Genomic DNA, 16033 nt, shown 5'->3' with positions numbered 1-16033 from the left:
TGGTCAGATGAGACCAAAATAGAACTTTTTGGTATCAACGCCACTTGCCGTGTTTGGAGGAAGAAAAAGTACAACTCCAAGAACACCATCCCAACTGTGAAGATTGGTGGGGGAGACATCATACTTTGGGAGTGTTTTTCCGCAAAGGGGACAGGACTACTGCACCGTATTGAAGGGAGGATGGATGGGGTCATGTATTGCAAGAGTTTGGCCAACAACCTTCTTCACTCAGTAAGAGCATTGAAGATTGGTCGTGGCTGGGTCTTCCAGCATGACAATGACCCGAAACACACAGCCAGGGCAACTAAGGAGTGGCTCCGTAAGAAGCATTTCAAGGTCCTGGAGTGGCCTAGCCAGTCTCCAGACCTGAACACAATAGAAAATCTTTAGAGGGAGATGAAACTCATTGTTGCCCAGTGACAGCCCCTAAACCTGAAACATCTGGAGAAGATCTGTATGGAGAAGTGGGTCAAAATCCCTGTTGCAGTGTGTGCAAACTTGGTCAAGAATTACAGGAAACGTCTGACCTCTGTAAGGTTTATGTACTAAATATTAAGTTCTGTTTTTCTATAGTATCAAATACTTATTTCATGCAATAAAATGCTAATTAATTATGTAAAAATCATACAATGTGATTTTCTGGATTTTTTTTAAAGATTCTGTCTCTCATAGGTGAAGTGTACCTACGATAAAAATTACAGATCTCTCCATTCTTTGTAGGTGGGAAAACTTACAAAATCTGCAGTGTATCAAATACTTATTTTCCCCACTGTATTTCTAAACCTGCAGATCTGCCATTCGGGCGCCTGTGTGAAAGTTTGATTTATGGAAAGTAGAAAGTGAAGGAACAACTTTAAATATAAAGTAAATATACAGAATTATAGTAAGATAATGTGAGGGCAGGTGAAGGACTTATGTTTACTGGTGATTTCTATTTCCTTCACAGCAGAAGTGCTATGTGCAGTTTCTCAGCATGTATATTACTCTATATATCTGCAGTCACAGCCTCCAGCAGAGCCATGCATTTTCCCATAAGCATCATCAGTGAGGATGGAGCATGACATCAGCAGCACACAAAGAGGAAGCTAAGATCAGGCACCAGTGAGGAGGAGGAGGAGGAGAGGCACATCCCAGCCTACATGCTGCTTCCCCCTCTCTTCCTATCATCATCATCATCACCATCACACACTGTCACCCCTGCTCCTTCCCTGTCTATGTAGCCTCCTTTGGTGTCTATCCTTTCATGCATCTATCAGGGTGCAGGGGCAGAGGACAGGCCACACAGTATGCACTGGGGTGTTGGTCTAGTCTCCTCCAGATCTTGTGTGGTTGATCTGAGCCGGAATCAGAGCTTCTCCCTGTGCTGGTGTATAGGAGCAGAGGACAACTACTCCTTTTATGGGGATATCGTCGCTTTCCCATTGCAGGATTACGGTGGCGTTATGTCAGGGCTGGGATCTGACTCCTGGTGGAAGAAAACCCTTTACCTAACTGGAGGAGCCCTGCTGGCAGCTGCTGCTTACCTCCTTCATGAGCTGCTGGCAATCAGGTAAGGCTGCTGGGAGCAGGATGCAGTGCATGGTCATAAGTGGCCACATACATGGCATACAGGAGGACCTGAGGATGCCCTGGCCCACCACTAGTGTCCTCTGTCATTGATGCTATATCCTTGTATCCAGCCCATCCTGATACACTGTTTATCCCTGGATCCTTTACAAGGAGCAGCAATCCTCTCTAGATACAATGAAGCACTTTCACTTCATAGGGTTAATCAGGCTCTGGACAGCATGAGATTAATCTGGATAAGTAAAGGTTTGCTGGTGGGTCTAACATGCAATCATTTCTGCCATTTGCCATGAAGGGTTTGGTTCTTCTAGGTCTTCCTAGCACCAGGCTGGTCTTCTGCTGCTCCTGCTGTAAACAACATTAGGTGTGGATCCCAGTTATTGAGGAGCAGCTGGGGTTTCCTTGCTCCACTGTGTTACATATTAGTAACCATAATGTCAATACTATTGTAATAAATAAATAGGATTGCATATTACTGCAGTATACAATTATGTGTATAGCCAAACACAAAAGTGTTTCCAGGGATTAGTAGAATACTAGTAGAATACAGGAGAAATTGTCATCAGTAAGTGTTATGTAGCTGCAGTGTCTTTTTCTTCTTAGCTAAGAAAATGCTATAATTATTTGCTAAACCCATATCATTACATGAGAGGATCGCATAACGACAATAATGTATCAGAATTGCTTTATTATTATCACCTATGCTTTGTGAATCTGTCAGCACACACAATTCTGTTTACAGCAGTCTGTACTCTGCTAATAGAGTCCACGACAGACTGTCATAAGAGTCTGCAGTCTGGTATATTGTTGGAGTGAAGTAAGTATTGATAGAGAAGCAATTTTTATAATTGGCCTATATTAGATTGCTGGAAGCATGAGGTCTGTATTCTGCCCCTATACATTTGGGGATTTCCTCCAGGTACTATGGTTTTCTCAAATCTTAAAACCTACAGTTTGGTTGATGTGGCCTGCTGTGCTTGTGTGTATGTTTGAAATGGAAGATCAGATTGTACATCCCAATGGGAATAGTGGTCAGTGTGAGGGAGTACAATTTGCTTGTATGGAAGGCATGGAAGTAGAAATACATGCTTTTATTTATCAGTAAAGAGAATATGGTCTAGGAGCAATGTTACTAGTCTTGCTGTCAATTGTCAACACTGATCATTTATCGACAGCAGGCAAAAGGGATGAAAGTGATGACCAGACAGGCACAAATTATATCAGTATATAACTGATGCAGGAATTGAGAATGAATTGTTCTTCTGACTACTTGACTTCAGGCAATATGACATTATCTATCTATTACCCCATATCTATCTATCTATCTATCTATCTATCTATCTATCTGTCTGTCTATCCATCCATCTGCCATAACATAACGGGTGATGTCAAGTAACAGCAGTTAATGTAAATTATATTGATTATCTCTTGAGGATGGAACCAGTCGTAGAGTGGGATATATTAAGCAGCAAGAGCAAAGTCAAATCTTGAAGTTGATAGGTTGGAAGCATAAGAAAAGGATCTAAGCTGCTTTGAGGAGGGGCACATTTTGATGACTAGAAGTCTGGGTCAGATCATCTCAAACACTGCAGATCTTGAGGTTTTTTTTTCCAGCAGTGGTCAGTACCTACCAAAAGGATATACTTAAACTGCGGAAATGGTTTAGCAATGGTTTGAGGAGCATGACAAATAGTTCAGTCTGTTGACATGACCTTCAATTTCCCAAGATGTCCATTGCCAAGCATCAGTAAGATGTGCTAGGAAAATAGGTCTGACTCATGAGGGCCCTAACTCATCAACTAACAGGATCTAAAGTATCTGCGGTAAGGTTTTAGTGCAAGATACCACAGGACAGAATCAGAGATCTTACAAAGTCTATGCCTCAACTGATCAGAGCTGTTTTTCTGGCATAAGTAAGTGGTGGCCCCATGGAAGTCTGCAGTCTCCCAAGGATAGAAAGATTGAAGTTATAAAATCGCCATGCACTGCATATTATTCATCTGGGTGGTAATGTAGCCATGACTAGTCACCATTGTAATTACAGTCTTGGCTGTACCAACTGCCCTCTGAAAAGGTGCTGCTGGCTTTAGTTTAATAACGGAAAATCCTGTTGACCAGTTCAACTGTCTAGTATATCCATTGTCAGTACAAGAAAACACAACAATTCTTCTCTATAATTATTGAACCATAGCAGAAATCTGATATTTAACTACTGACCTGTGTTTTTCAATGCTTGATTTCTTCACTTCTTGAATGAAACCTCTCGATGACTGATATACATGACAAGAGTTCTTGTATATATTACTGTACAGATTCTGAATATTGATATACCATTAGCTTATGTCATTTATCTTTCAGCCCCATTTTAACACAGATGTTTGTTACATTGCTGGTATTTTGTTGCTACCGGGACCTTGGCAGAACTTGGTTATGCCTTTAATTAGCCTCTATATAAAAACAGTTTGAGCGTTCTTGAAAAAAGTGGTTTGCAGTGAAAACAATTGAGGTCTCATTATCCTGGGTCACCAACATGGGTGATATTGGCAGGCAAAGGGAAGTTAGATTATAGGCACTAGATATCATTAGCAGGAGGATAAGAGTCAGGATGAGAGGCCAGAATGGGTCAAAAGGCAAAAGCATAGCAAGACTCAAAGGGACAGCTGAAAGTTGGAAACCAAGTTGGTTCACAACATATTTGAAGCATTCATAAAACATAATTATGTACTAGGACTTGGGTAAAATCTTTGGACTCACTTATGGGGTTAAATATTATATAAATTGTATACAGCTGATTTTGGAGGAGATTTAAGTACTTTGGATCTATAGGGCATTATGTCCATAGTCATGCTGTTTGTTGTGATAATATCTCGGGACAACCTAAAATTGGTGCACAACATTTTTTTGTCCAAGGGCCACATTGCCATACTAAACCAATCTCAAGGGCCTCAATTTTTTTTAAAGGGGTAGTTACATGAATACATCACCAGAACCACCATCCGTGCATTAATACATCACCATATCCAAATTTTGAGGATTTGAGAAGGATTTGGAGCGAGGATTTCTGCTCAGTTTCTCCTCCAATAAAATCAATGTGAACACATGCTAACTTAAACTGAGTTTTTTGCAGCAGAAACTCGCCAAATCCTCCTCATAATTTCAAATACCTAAGTTTTGACACTTTTTAAGTTTTAACATAGCTATGAAACATGTTATGACCACTGTCATCACATGAGCGTAGCACCAGAACCACCATCATTTCATGAATGAAGCACCAGAACAACCATCAGTACATGAATGCAGCACCAAAACCACAGTCAATACATTAATTCATCCCCAGAACCACCATCAGTACATGAATGCAGCATCGGCACCACTGTCAATACATTAATGCAGCGAACGAAAAACTGTCAGTACATGAATCCAGTGCCATAAACTCCGTCAGTACATGAATGCAGTGCCAGAAACATCATCAGAACATGAATGCAACGCCATAAATAGCGTCATTACATGAATGCAGTGAAAGAATTTCCATCTGTATATGAATGCAGTACCAAGCTTACAGTAATCAATTGTAATGTCAGATCAGCCCAATATACATTTGTATTAAATGAACATACAATTCCCAGTATGTCCTCAACAATGGTAAAGAGATTCTGGGAGTTGTGGTTCACAGCCATCATCAGACTGCAGACCACACAGGAACCACAGTACTGAGAGACGTAGTCAGTATAACAAAAAAACAATTACATCCAGGTACCTTATAAGTGACATCTTCTCTGACTAGAGTCATTCCCATCTCTTTTGTTTATGTAGCACAGAAGACATGATGAGATTTCATGCCCAGAGCTCATCCAGACTTGCCTCTTCTTCGTCTTCAGCAACACATCCCGACACGACGCCCTTTAAAAAACATCATTATATATAAAAAAAATATGTCCTATGCTCTGCCCCTGAATAAATAATTGTCCCTCATTGTTCTTTCTGTATAAAATACACACACATTGCACATCTCCAAAATATCCCCCCCAAACTGCCCCTTTCCAAAATGTCCCATCCACACTGCCCCTCTCTATAATACCCCCCACAATCTGCCCCTCTCCAAAATACCCCTCCATGTTTCCCCTCTATAAAATACCCCCCACACACTGCACTTCTCCAAATATGCCCCTCTCTGCCTATCTCTATATACCCCCAAACTGTCCCTCTACAAAATATCCACACTGCCCCTCTGTATAATACCCCTCCATACTGCCTCACTACAAAATATCTCCCCCACACTGACCCCCCATATAATATCTCCCCCACATAATATCCCCAACACAACTCCTCTCCATAATGTTCTACCACATATTGCCCCTTTTCATATCTCCCTCAAACTGCCCCTTTCCAAGTCCCCTTAAACCCACTGCCCCTCGCTATGATATGCCTCCTTTCTCAGTCTCTCCTAATTGCCCCATAATGTTCCAAATTAAACCATAGTGTCCCAAATTATCCCATAATGTCCCCCATAATGTCCAAAATTGCCCCATAATGTCCCCCAAAATGTCCCAAATTGTCCCATAATGTCCCAAATTGCCACATTATATGCCCTTGTAGTAACACAACCCTTCCCTCCCCCGGCTCCTCATCTAAAATAACATGACCTTTAATCTTTGGCTCCTCCATGGAGTGCTTACCAGTGCCTGACGTCTCCTCTCCCTGTGCAGCCCCGGCAGCATTGTGATCAGGTCAGAAGCGTGCTGACCTCATCATGCTGCTGCACGTTGGAGCAGGGGGGCTGATGCGTGCTCCGCTGCCTCAGTCCCGGCGCCACAGTGCTCAAATGTATTCGCGTCTGAAAGATGTGAATACATTTGAACATGAGAAAAAAAGCGAGTCGGCGCATCCTGGGCAGCCCCGCTGGCCGCATGTTGTGCAGGCCTGACCTAAAAGATCAACCCTCCTAGTCACAGCTATAATAATGTGTTACAAACATTTCAGCTTCTCTGTCATTTTTCATTTTAAAACAAAGCCATAACACTTATGCGGGATCCGAACACTGACAGACCCCATTTACTTAAAAATGATTTTTTATTATAGCAAAGTTGGAGTTGCAGACTTGGGTATTCTTGCATATAATGCTAGAAAGCCCAGCAGACAGATATTCCCTACAGGAAGTGGCCCAACTTCAGCTTCTCAAACTCAAGTTGATATTCAGCCAACAGCTGTTATTTTGGAGAAAACCACGAGCCCGATACATCATTTGTGTTTTTTGTCCTATGCTTCTAATTGCCGTTCTTTTGTGCCATATTCTTCAAAATGGCGCATGTGCTTCATGAATTTTGTGCAAAAAATTTTCTTTATTTTCTTTGAACCGTTTTGCGAATTTTTAGCACAAAAAACTCACATTTCGTAAAAAAGTTCCACTATCTAAATCAATAAAAACATCTGGAAAAGCTAAATTGACATAAAAGATCAGAAAACTAAACAACATAAGTAAACTTTAAAAAAGCAGCAAATCGTTTGATGAATTTTGTTGCAAATCAAACCATCTCTAATTGAGAGGTGCAACAAAAAAATGGTGAAAATGCAACAATATAATTAGCATTGCCGTCATCAGAAATTATGGCATATGTCATTTCTTCCTTAAAGAGTATGTTTCAAGTCTAGAAGTAGAAATTCTGCACTATAACTTCAGGATAACTTTCTGATCACTGGGGTCTGACCACAGGGACCTCCAATGGGTTGGGATGGAGCATGACACCACTGTTCGTCTACTATATGATGACCTTTAGTGTACGTTATACCAGAAATCTTACTCCAGTACCTGACTAGAGTAAGATTTGTGGTGAGGTACACAAAGGCGCAAGTCACTTTTCAGTCGTGCCAGATTCATTAAGAGGCATGCATCTCTTGAACCAGGCGCCTCTGACTCCAGTGCGCCCCCTTATCAAGACAGTCATGACACACACATGACACCAAACTCTATATGCATTCTTTCATTGTAGTTCTGCACTTTTTTTAAAGGCAACCTGTCACAATGATAATGCAGTCCCATCTGCAGGCACCATGTTATAGAGAAGGGAGAGCTGAACAGATTGATATATACAGTGCCTACAAGTAGTATTCAACCCCCTGCAGATTTAGCTGGTTTGATTAGATGCAAATAAGTTAGAGCCTTCAAACTGCAAACGAGAGTAGGTTTTATGAACAGAAGCATAAATCTTACAAACCAAAAAGTTATGTTGCTCAGTTGAATTTTATTAAATTTTAAACATAAAAGTGTGGGTCAATTATTATACAACCCCTATGTTTAATATTTTATGGAATAACCCTTGTTTGCAATTACAGCTAATAATCGTCTTTTATAAGACCTGATCAGGCAGGCACAGGTCTGTGGAGTTATCTTGGCCCACTCCTCCATGCAGATCTTCTCCAAGTTATCTAGGTTCTTTGGGTGTCTCATGTGGACTTTATTCTTGAGCGCCTTCCACAAGTTTTCAATTGGGTTAAGGTCAGGAGACTGACTAGGCCGCTCCAACACCTTGACTTTTTCCCTCTTGAACCAGGCCTTGGTTTTCTTGGCTGTGTGCTTTGGGTCGTTGTCTTGTTGGAAGATGAAATTACGACCCATCTTAAGATCCTTGATGGAGGAGCGGAGGTTCTTGGCCAAAATCTCCAGGTAGGCCGTGCTATCCATCTTCCCATGGATGCGGACCAGATGGCCAGGCCACTTGGCAGAGAAACAGCCCCACAGCATGATGCTGCCACCACCATGCTTGACTGTAGGGATGGTATTCTTGGGGTTGTATGCAGTGCCATCCAGTCTCCAAACGTCACGTGTGTGGTTGGCACCAAAGATCTCGATCTTGGTCTCATCAGACCATAGAACCTTGAACCAGTCTGTCTCAGAGTCCTCCAAGTGATCATGAGCAAACTGTAGACGAGCCTTGACATGACGCTTTGAAAGTAAAGGTACCTTACGGGCTCGTCTGGAACGGAGACCATTGCGGTGGAGTACGTTACTTATGGTATTGACTGAAACCAATGTCCCCACTGCCATGAGATCTTCCCGGAGCTCCTTCCTTGTTGTCCTTGGGTTAGCCTTGACTCTTCGGACAAGCCTGGCCTCGGAACGAGAGGACACTTTCAAAGGCTGTCCTGGCCGTGGAAGGCTAACAGTAGTTCCATAAGCCTTCCACTTACGGATGATGCTCCCAACAGTGGAGACAGGTAGGCCCAACTCCTTGGAAAGGGTTTTGTACCCCTTGCCAGCCTTGTGACCCTCCACGATCTTGTCTCTGATGGCCTTGGAATGCTCCTTTGTCTTTCCCATGTTGACCATGTCTGAGTGCTGTTCACAAGTTTGGGGAGGGTCTTAAATAGTCAGAAAAGGCTGGCAAAAGAGATCTTTAATCCACACATGTGAAGCTCATTATTCTTGGTGCCTGAACTACTTCTTAATACTTTAGGGGGACCAAACAGAATTCTTGTGGTTTGAGGGGTTGACACTCTGAATTAACTTTTAACGTTTTAAAAAAAAAAAAAAAAGAAAAAAAAATTTGCTGCAGTGCATTTCCCACTTCCAGGCTGATCTACAGTACAAATGTCACAATGCCAAGTTAATTCCGCATGTGTCAACCAGCTAAATCTGCAGGGGGTTGAATACTACTTGTAGGCACTGTAGCTATGTGAGAAAAGATTCAGTATAAGCTGTGATTTCATCATTTAAACTTCTGTTTTTCCTGGGATTTTCAGTTCAGTGGGCGGTCCTGTCAGTTACTGACAGCTGTCTCTGTATAAGTGTGCATGCAGAGACCGCTGTCAATCACTGATAGGGGTGCCAAGAGATGAGTATAGCTTCATTTATGTAGTGTGATCAAGGTCAGAAGAAAGCCGATGTCAATACACAAACAATTCAAGAACAAATGTATGATCCAAGGGAAAACCTAGAGAAAAGCATTTGAGACTAACCAAGGTCAGCAACGTGTATGTCAAAGTATTTAGTAGTAATTAAAGGAAGTCCCATTGGAAAATATCTCTATTATCAGGTTACAGCAGAAAAAGAGCAATGTAATGAACCTGCTTGGTGTTATCATATTCTGTTGTCATTTTTCGGGCCCGGAAGTCTGAGACCACTTAATGGAGAGCTAGTACAGAGCCTCCGATCTAGAGGAAAGAAGGTGGTTGCTGAGGTCAATAGGAGTCCACACTGAAGAAGTGAACGTGATCTCTTCTGGTTGCATAGAAACTGCAAAGCTAAGAGCACTGGAAGAAGGGTAGACCACAAAGATGTGGAAGACTTGCCTCCTTCACTAGCTGTGTCTGAGTCTGCAAGTCATACAGTTCAGGTTTGATTGACATCCCACAGCCTGGGATACACCATTGCATGCCAGCTCTGGTAGAATCAGTCTCCAACGCAGTACGCTGGTGAGGTTAATGTCAACACACTTTGTTGAATGCACATTATACTGCCATAGATTGGACTAGCCAAAGAAGGAGGGTGATATGCCGTGTTCTGTCCAGTCCACTGCTGAAGCTGAATAGACTGAGTGTATGAGGAGCCTGCATGGGGTTATCTATGGTGAGGCGTCTGCTGTGGCTGTAGAGATATGTCAGTTTGAGGAGAACCAGAAAGGAGCTAGTTGTGCAGGACTCAAGTTGCAGGAAGTCAATAACTGGGTCGAGTCAGGCCAGTGAAATAAGCCAGTTTTAGACTAGAAAGTAGTTATAGTAGAGGCCTGAAGTGTTGTCTGGAAGTCCAGTTTTGTGGTATGTGTGACTGAATCGAGGTGTCCCTAAAAAAAATAGTGCATACTGTGCTGGGACTTTTAAGGAGTTGAGTCCAGTTAAACCCCCTGGAATTAAGGGTTTAGGTGTAAACTAATTATGCTGTTGAAGACAGAACTTGAGACGAGAGATGCAAGACCATTAAGACCAGGGTCTCATTAAAAAGAAGTGGAACTCAAAAGAATGGGGCCATCATGCAATGAAGCTAGAACCCAAAAAAGGAATTGGACCTCTTGGTGAAAGTGTTGTGACACAAAGAGAAAAATGTGTCATACCTCTGTCAGAAACACAGTCGTATGAAGTTAAAATGGGAACCTTTCCGTGTTTTAAAGGTTTGGTAGATTCTGAAACAGTAAGCAATTATGGCACCTTGTGCGTATTGAAATCTTAAAGGGAACCTGTCATCAGGTTTTCCCAATATAAAGTATGGCCACCGCCTTTAAGGTCTTTTTTACAGTATTCTAGAAAGCTGCATGTAAGTCCCCAATCCCTACTGCATAATACCTTTTATTATACCCCATACAGTGCGGTCCAGTCTGATTGGCGTCTCTGGTCTTGATCCGGTGCCTCCTCTCTCGTCACAATCACTGTCCTCCTGCTTGATTCATGTGGATGATGCATCCTATGTCATCCACACAATGTCCCCCTGCACTCCTGCACAGGTGCACTTGCCGTGCTGAGGGCAGAGGAAAGTACTATAATACACTTGTGCCAACTTTACTTCTGGGTCATCAACACTCTTTGGCCTCTACTGGTGCATGCAGGGCAGATCAGAGTACACCTGTGCAGGAGTGCGATTGTGGGGCACTGTTGTGGATGACATAGGACGTGTCATCTACTTGAAGAAAGCAGGAGGACAGCGATTGAACGAGATGAGGCACCAAAGCAAGAACAGCGACGCATGTGTGGGCCGGAGCACACTGTATGGAGGGATAATAAAAGGTATTTTTTGTGCTATGCAGAGGGGATTGGGGACTTACATTCAGCTTACTAGAATACTGTAATAGAGGTCTTAGGTGGTAGCCATATTTTATATTGGGAAATCCTGGTGACAGGTTCCCTTTAAAGATTTGTGTCTTATCTGAGTGTTAAAATCAATAAGCCTGTTGTACCTCTAACTAAAATTACATTGTTTGTATTTCATTGGTATGTGATTGTCTTTTTTGTAGGGGAAACCATTTGTGAAAGAGGTACCCAAGCTACACATCTAATAGTCTGTGGAAGTTATTAAAACAGCCAATTGCAAAACTGTGTCCTCCTATTCAAGTTTCTTGTATTTGCTGTTAGTACACAATCAGATTTTCTTCACTCCTCAATACTGAATTTGCACCACCAAGAAGGAAAAGTCATATAGTTATGAAAATCACAGGATCAATAGAGATGTTAATGGTATGCAAATGATGAAAAAAAATGGACTCCGGCTTTGTTTTCCATCGAGTACATCTGGGATATCATTTATCGGAAATTGCTAAGAGAGCTGCCAACAGCAGATCTTGATGATTTGCCCAAGTGCATTCAGCATGGCAGAAAATTTGTCAGAATACCATTAATAACCTCACTGATAGCATGCCAAGCCATGTAAGTGTGCGTATTTCTGCATGTGGTGCTCATACTTGAAACTGAAAATTTTGTTTTCATTTTTCCATTATTTGCATATCAGTAACATGTCTATCGATCCTGTGACTTCCTTAAGTCTACATATTTCTCTTCTTGGTGCTGCAATTTCAATGTTGAGGAGTGTGTATTGATTTGAGATTGTTAAATGACTGCATTGCATTGTTTGTATTTTTAGTGTATTTTTGTGTTTCATTTATATATGTTTTCAGGAAAGAGCAAGAAGTTGATTCCAAAGATGCTATTATATTACACCAGTTTTCACGGCCAAACAACGGTGTACCTAGTTTATCCCCATTCTGCCTGAAAATGGAAACTTACCTTAGAATGGCTGACTTACCATATCAGGTAAACTGCATAATATTATACTGTATATGCATGCTAGGCAATTTTTGAAAACGAAAACCCTTTGTCCCATGAGTACCCTGTAACATGAATGCAGGTTGTTTATTTGTTTCTAAGAATGCCAGGGGCCCATATCATTGCCCCATGTCTAATATCGGGACCTGCCTATTAGGCCAGAGACATGACCTAAAAGTTTGCATGTAGATTTCCCACTAACAGATAATAATGCTCTAATAATACTAAGACTCCCTTCACACGTCCTGATATTTCTGGTACTGGAAAAAACAGCAACGGTGTTATCAGTGTCCGTGTGTACAATCCGTGTGCACCATCTGTGTGACACATACTGGAAGAAAATGCAGAATAGAAATGACAAATGTTTAGGTGTTAGATGTGCAAAGATATACAGATAGATAGATAGAAAGAAAGAAAGAAAGAAAGAAAGAAAGAAAGAAAGAAAGAAAGAAAAAGAAAAAAGAAGCAGCACTAGCAGGCAATATAAAATCAATACAGGTGCAAAATCTTTCAGGTAATTACCAATCCTCCAGATAGCTAAAAAAAATGAAAGCAGCACTCCATCAAGAATTTAGGAAAAACTATGATTTAATAACCCATTGGGGCTCAGCAACATTTCAGTTCTGTTGAGAATCTTTCTCAAGCCAAGCTACTCCTGCGATTATTAACCCGTAGTGATGAGTGAGTATGCTCTTTTAACCCTTTAACCAAGCACGCTCAGGTGCTCTCCGAGTATCTTCGGCGTGCTCGTATATTTTGTTTGCATGATTTATGACTGTTAGCCAGCTTCAACACATGTGAGGATTACCTAACAAACAGGCAATCTCTGCATGTGTTAAAGCTGTATAACAGCCATAAAACATGCAGACGCAGGGACTCGAACATAATCTACCAGCACGCCGAAGATACTTGGAAAGCACCCGAGTGTGCTCGGTTAAAGGGTTAAACAAGCCTGCTCGATCATCACTATTGACCTGTTAAATGCCGCTGTCAAACTCTGACAGCGACATTTAAAGGGAACCTGTCACCAGAAAAAACGCTATTAACCTGCATATATGGGCTTAATCTGCAGGTTAATACCCAGCACCTGTACATAGCTGAATGCTGTGAGAAGAAAATGAACTTTTTTTCCCTCCGGCAGCATTTGGCTTCAGTCACAAGAGTGGCGCCGGCGCGGATTCAGCCACCACTCTGAGTATAGAGCGCAGTGTCTATAACCGCTCCCCCAGCTCTGATTGACGCTGGCTCTACATTGGGGCCTGCTGTCAATCAGAGACGAGGGCGCGGTTTCACAGCCGCTTTGTATTCTCAGAGCGGTGAATGAACCTGCACCGGTGCTGCTCCCTTGACTGAAACCGTAACACTGCGTGGGGAATAAAGTTAATTTTCTCTCTGCAGCTTTCAGCTATGTTCAGACTCCGGGCAGGTTAGTAACATTGTTTAATAAAATTTATATTTTATGATACAAAATCCCTTCTATGTCATTTTGGGTCTACCTATAGGCGGATTGAGACATTATCTATAATTAGGGGAGTCTTTCCCTTTACATTTAACCTCCCTTTTCCCTAAATAGATCACATGTCGGTTTTTCTAGTAACGTTATTAACCTGCAGATTAAACACATATCTGCAGGTTAATAGCGTTTTTTCTGGTGACAGGTTCCCTTTAACACGCTTCGACATGGGGGCGCGTCATTCTAAGCGGTTATTGAGGAGCCTGTGACGTGATCGTGGGTCGCCAATGGGTTGCTATGACAGCTGGGGGTCCGCATGAAGACCCCCGTGTTTATCATTATGGAGCTCCTTTGAAACTATTCCTGTGGCTAGGCTTCAAAGGAGACTGATTTTTGCGATATGCAGCAATGCTATCAGATGATCACAGCTTCATGTCTCCTTAGTGGACTAACAAATACTGTGAAAAGTAAAAAAAAAATGTTTTTAAAAATCAAAAACAAAACATAAAAGTTCAATTCATCCCCCTTTTCCAACATTAAAAATAAAAATATAATTAAAAAAAATACACATATGTGGTATTGCCGGTGTCAGGGACTCTCAGAGACGACACCGGCGAGATCACGAAATATCTCACCGCTGCCGTCACTCTGTCAATTATTCACAGGATTGAGCAGGGATTAGCGCGCACATGATCCCGACTACTCACTATCGGCAAGCGAGCAGAAAGCGTATGGTGCACACCTCCGGATTCCAATACGTGGAGTATGTGTACACGCCCCGTACGGTTATTGCCAGCTTCACGATAGTCCAATTAATATTCTCTGCCACCACCGACCGAGTTTGAACTATAATACAGGTGTGGCCGGACACCTGCTTTCTGGTAGCGTATATGGCTTCGGAGGAGGGAATGATTACAGAGAAAGAGAATCAGAGCTATTAAATTTTATATTTAATCCAAAAGGGAGGCAGTGTTTAGGAAAAATATACATAGATTTTACAAATGGACATCTACAGTACTGAATAAACTGTTACATAAAATAAACAGGATTACAGAAGAAACTTACTATAGAGTTCACAGAGACAAATCAGTATAGCTGGAGGAGGGGCTCTCCGATTTAATTTGAGCGTTATCGAACGCGATCTGTTGCTTATAGTATCTATATTCCCCTGGCAATGAATATGGATCAATCTTCAGTTGGCTCTTTTATGCCAAAGGGGGGAGACTGGCCCAAACACCCCTGTGATGACATCATGTGGGCTCGGGCTCCACCCTTCATGTTTTTATTAAAATATCTAACTTCTGTAATAACTTATCCCTGGTTGTTCGCAGAAGCTTGCAAGCGACGCCATATTTTCCATTATGAATTTACCTTTCTTTGGCGACCACACATGGCGTAGCTGAGATCCGTTATTCTGGTACTTTTGCATTACCGCTCCCCAGCGGGGCTCACAGCTATGGAAAAATAAGCATATTGTTCCTTGGCTGACCCTGCCCTAAAAATATAGGTCCCATTATTATCGGACACATGGAACTTTAGTTATTCCATATTTCGTATCAGAGCCGAAAATCCTGCAGTTTGCAGTTGGGGAATTGTCTTAATTAATGTGAGTGCGTTTGATCTTAACGAGCTGCATCCTTCTCTCTGTGTCAGAGGAAAACACACTCGCCTGCTAAATGGGTCTGTAGCACCTCTCTTTGTGCCAGCATCTGTCTAAGCCACTTTTGCTGTGGTTGTTAATTTGCATAGATACAGATGCTGGACTATCAGCTCTCCTCTTGTGACAAATTGTGGATAAGGGAGGTGTTTGGGAGAAATTGTTAATATTTTCTTAATATTTCCTTGACAGCCGGGTTCAGAAAAGTCCGATCTATCAAAATATAAAAGGAATTAACCCAATCAGTACACGGTAAACAAAAAAATCAATCATCCATAGTAGTATAATACACCCCATAGACATCCATAGTAATATAATTCACCCCATTGTCATCCATAGTACTATAATGCACCCCATAGACATCCATAGTAGTATAATGCACCCCCATAGACATCCATAATAGTATAATGCACCCATTGAACATCCATAGTAGTATAATGCACCCCCATAGACATCCGCAGTACTATAATGCACCCCATTGTCATCCTTAGTAGTATATAATGCACCCACATAGACATCCATAGTAGTATAATGCACCCCCATAAACATTCATAGTAGTGTAATGCATCCTATAAACACTCACAGTAGTATAATTCATCCCCATAGACATCCAT

General features: G+C 41.8%; 1 protein-coding gene across 4 annotated transcripts in view; it reads left to right on the top strand.

The window, feature by feature from the left end:
* Positions 1 to 1043: 1043 nt before the first annotated feature.
* FAXC (failed axon connections homolog, metaxin like GST domain containing) overlaps positions 1044 to 16033 on the top strand; it is an 84383-nt gene continuing 69393 nt past the window's right edge. Inside the window, exons 1-2 of one of the 4 annotated variants that reach the window (XM_073675744.1) lie at positions 1044 to 1549; positions 12162 to 12297. In XM_073675744.1, the coding sequence (XP_073531845.1) occupies positions 1287 to 1549; positions 12162 to 12297 (399 nt within the window). In that variant the 5' untranslated portion in view covers positions 1044 to 1286. Of the gene's footprint in view, positions 1550 to 12161; positions 12298 to 16033 lie in introns of those variants that run through there. The other 3 variants (XM_073675745.1, XM_073675746.1, XM_073675748.1) reach the window with 3 other exon arrangements.

Source organism: Phyllobates terribilis, unplaced genomic scaffold (genome assembly GCF_046119375.1).
Source record: "Phyllobates terribilis strain yellow unplaced genomic scaffold, ASM4611937v1 Scaffold_3__8_contigs__length_932513732, whole genome shotgun sequence".
In the NCBI taxonomy this organism is placed as follows: domain Eukaryota; kingdom Metazoa; phylum Chordata; class Amphibia; order Anura; family Dendrobatidae; genus Phyllobates; species Phyllobates terribilis.
Note: the sequence above shows the minus strand (reverse complement) of the source record. Positions and strands in the feature narration are given on the sequence as shown.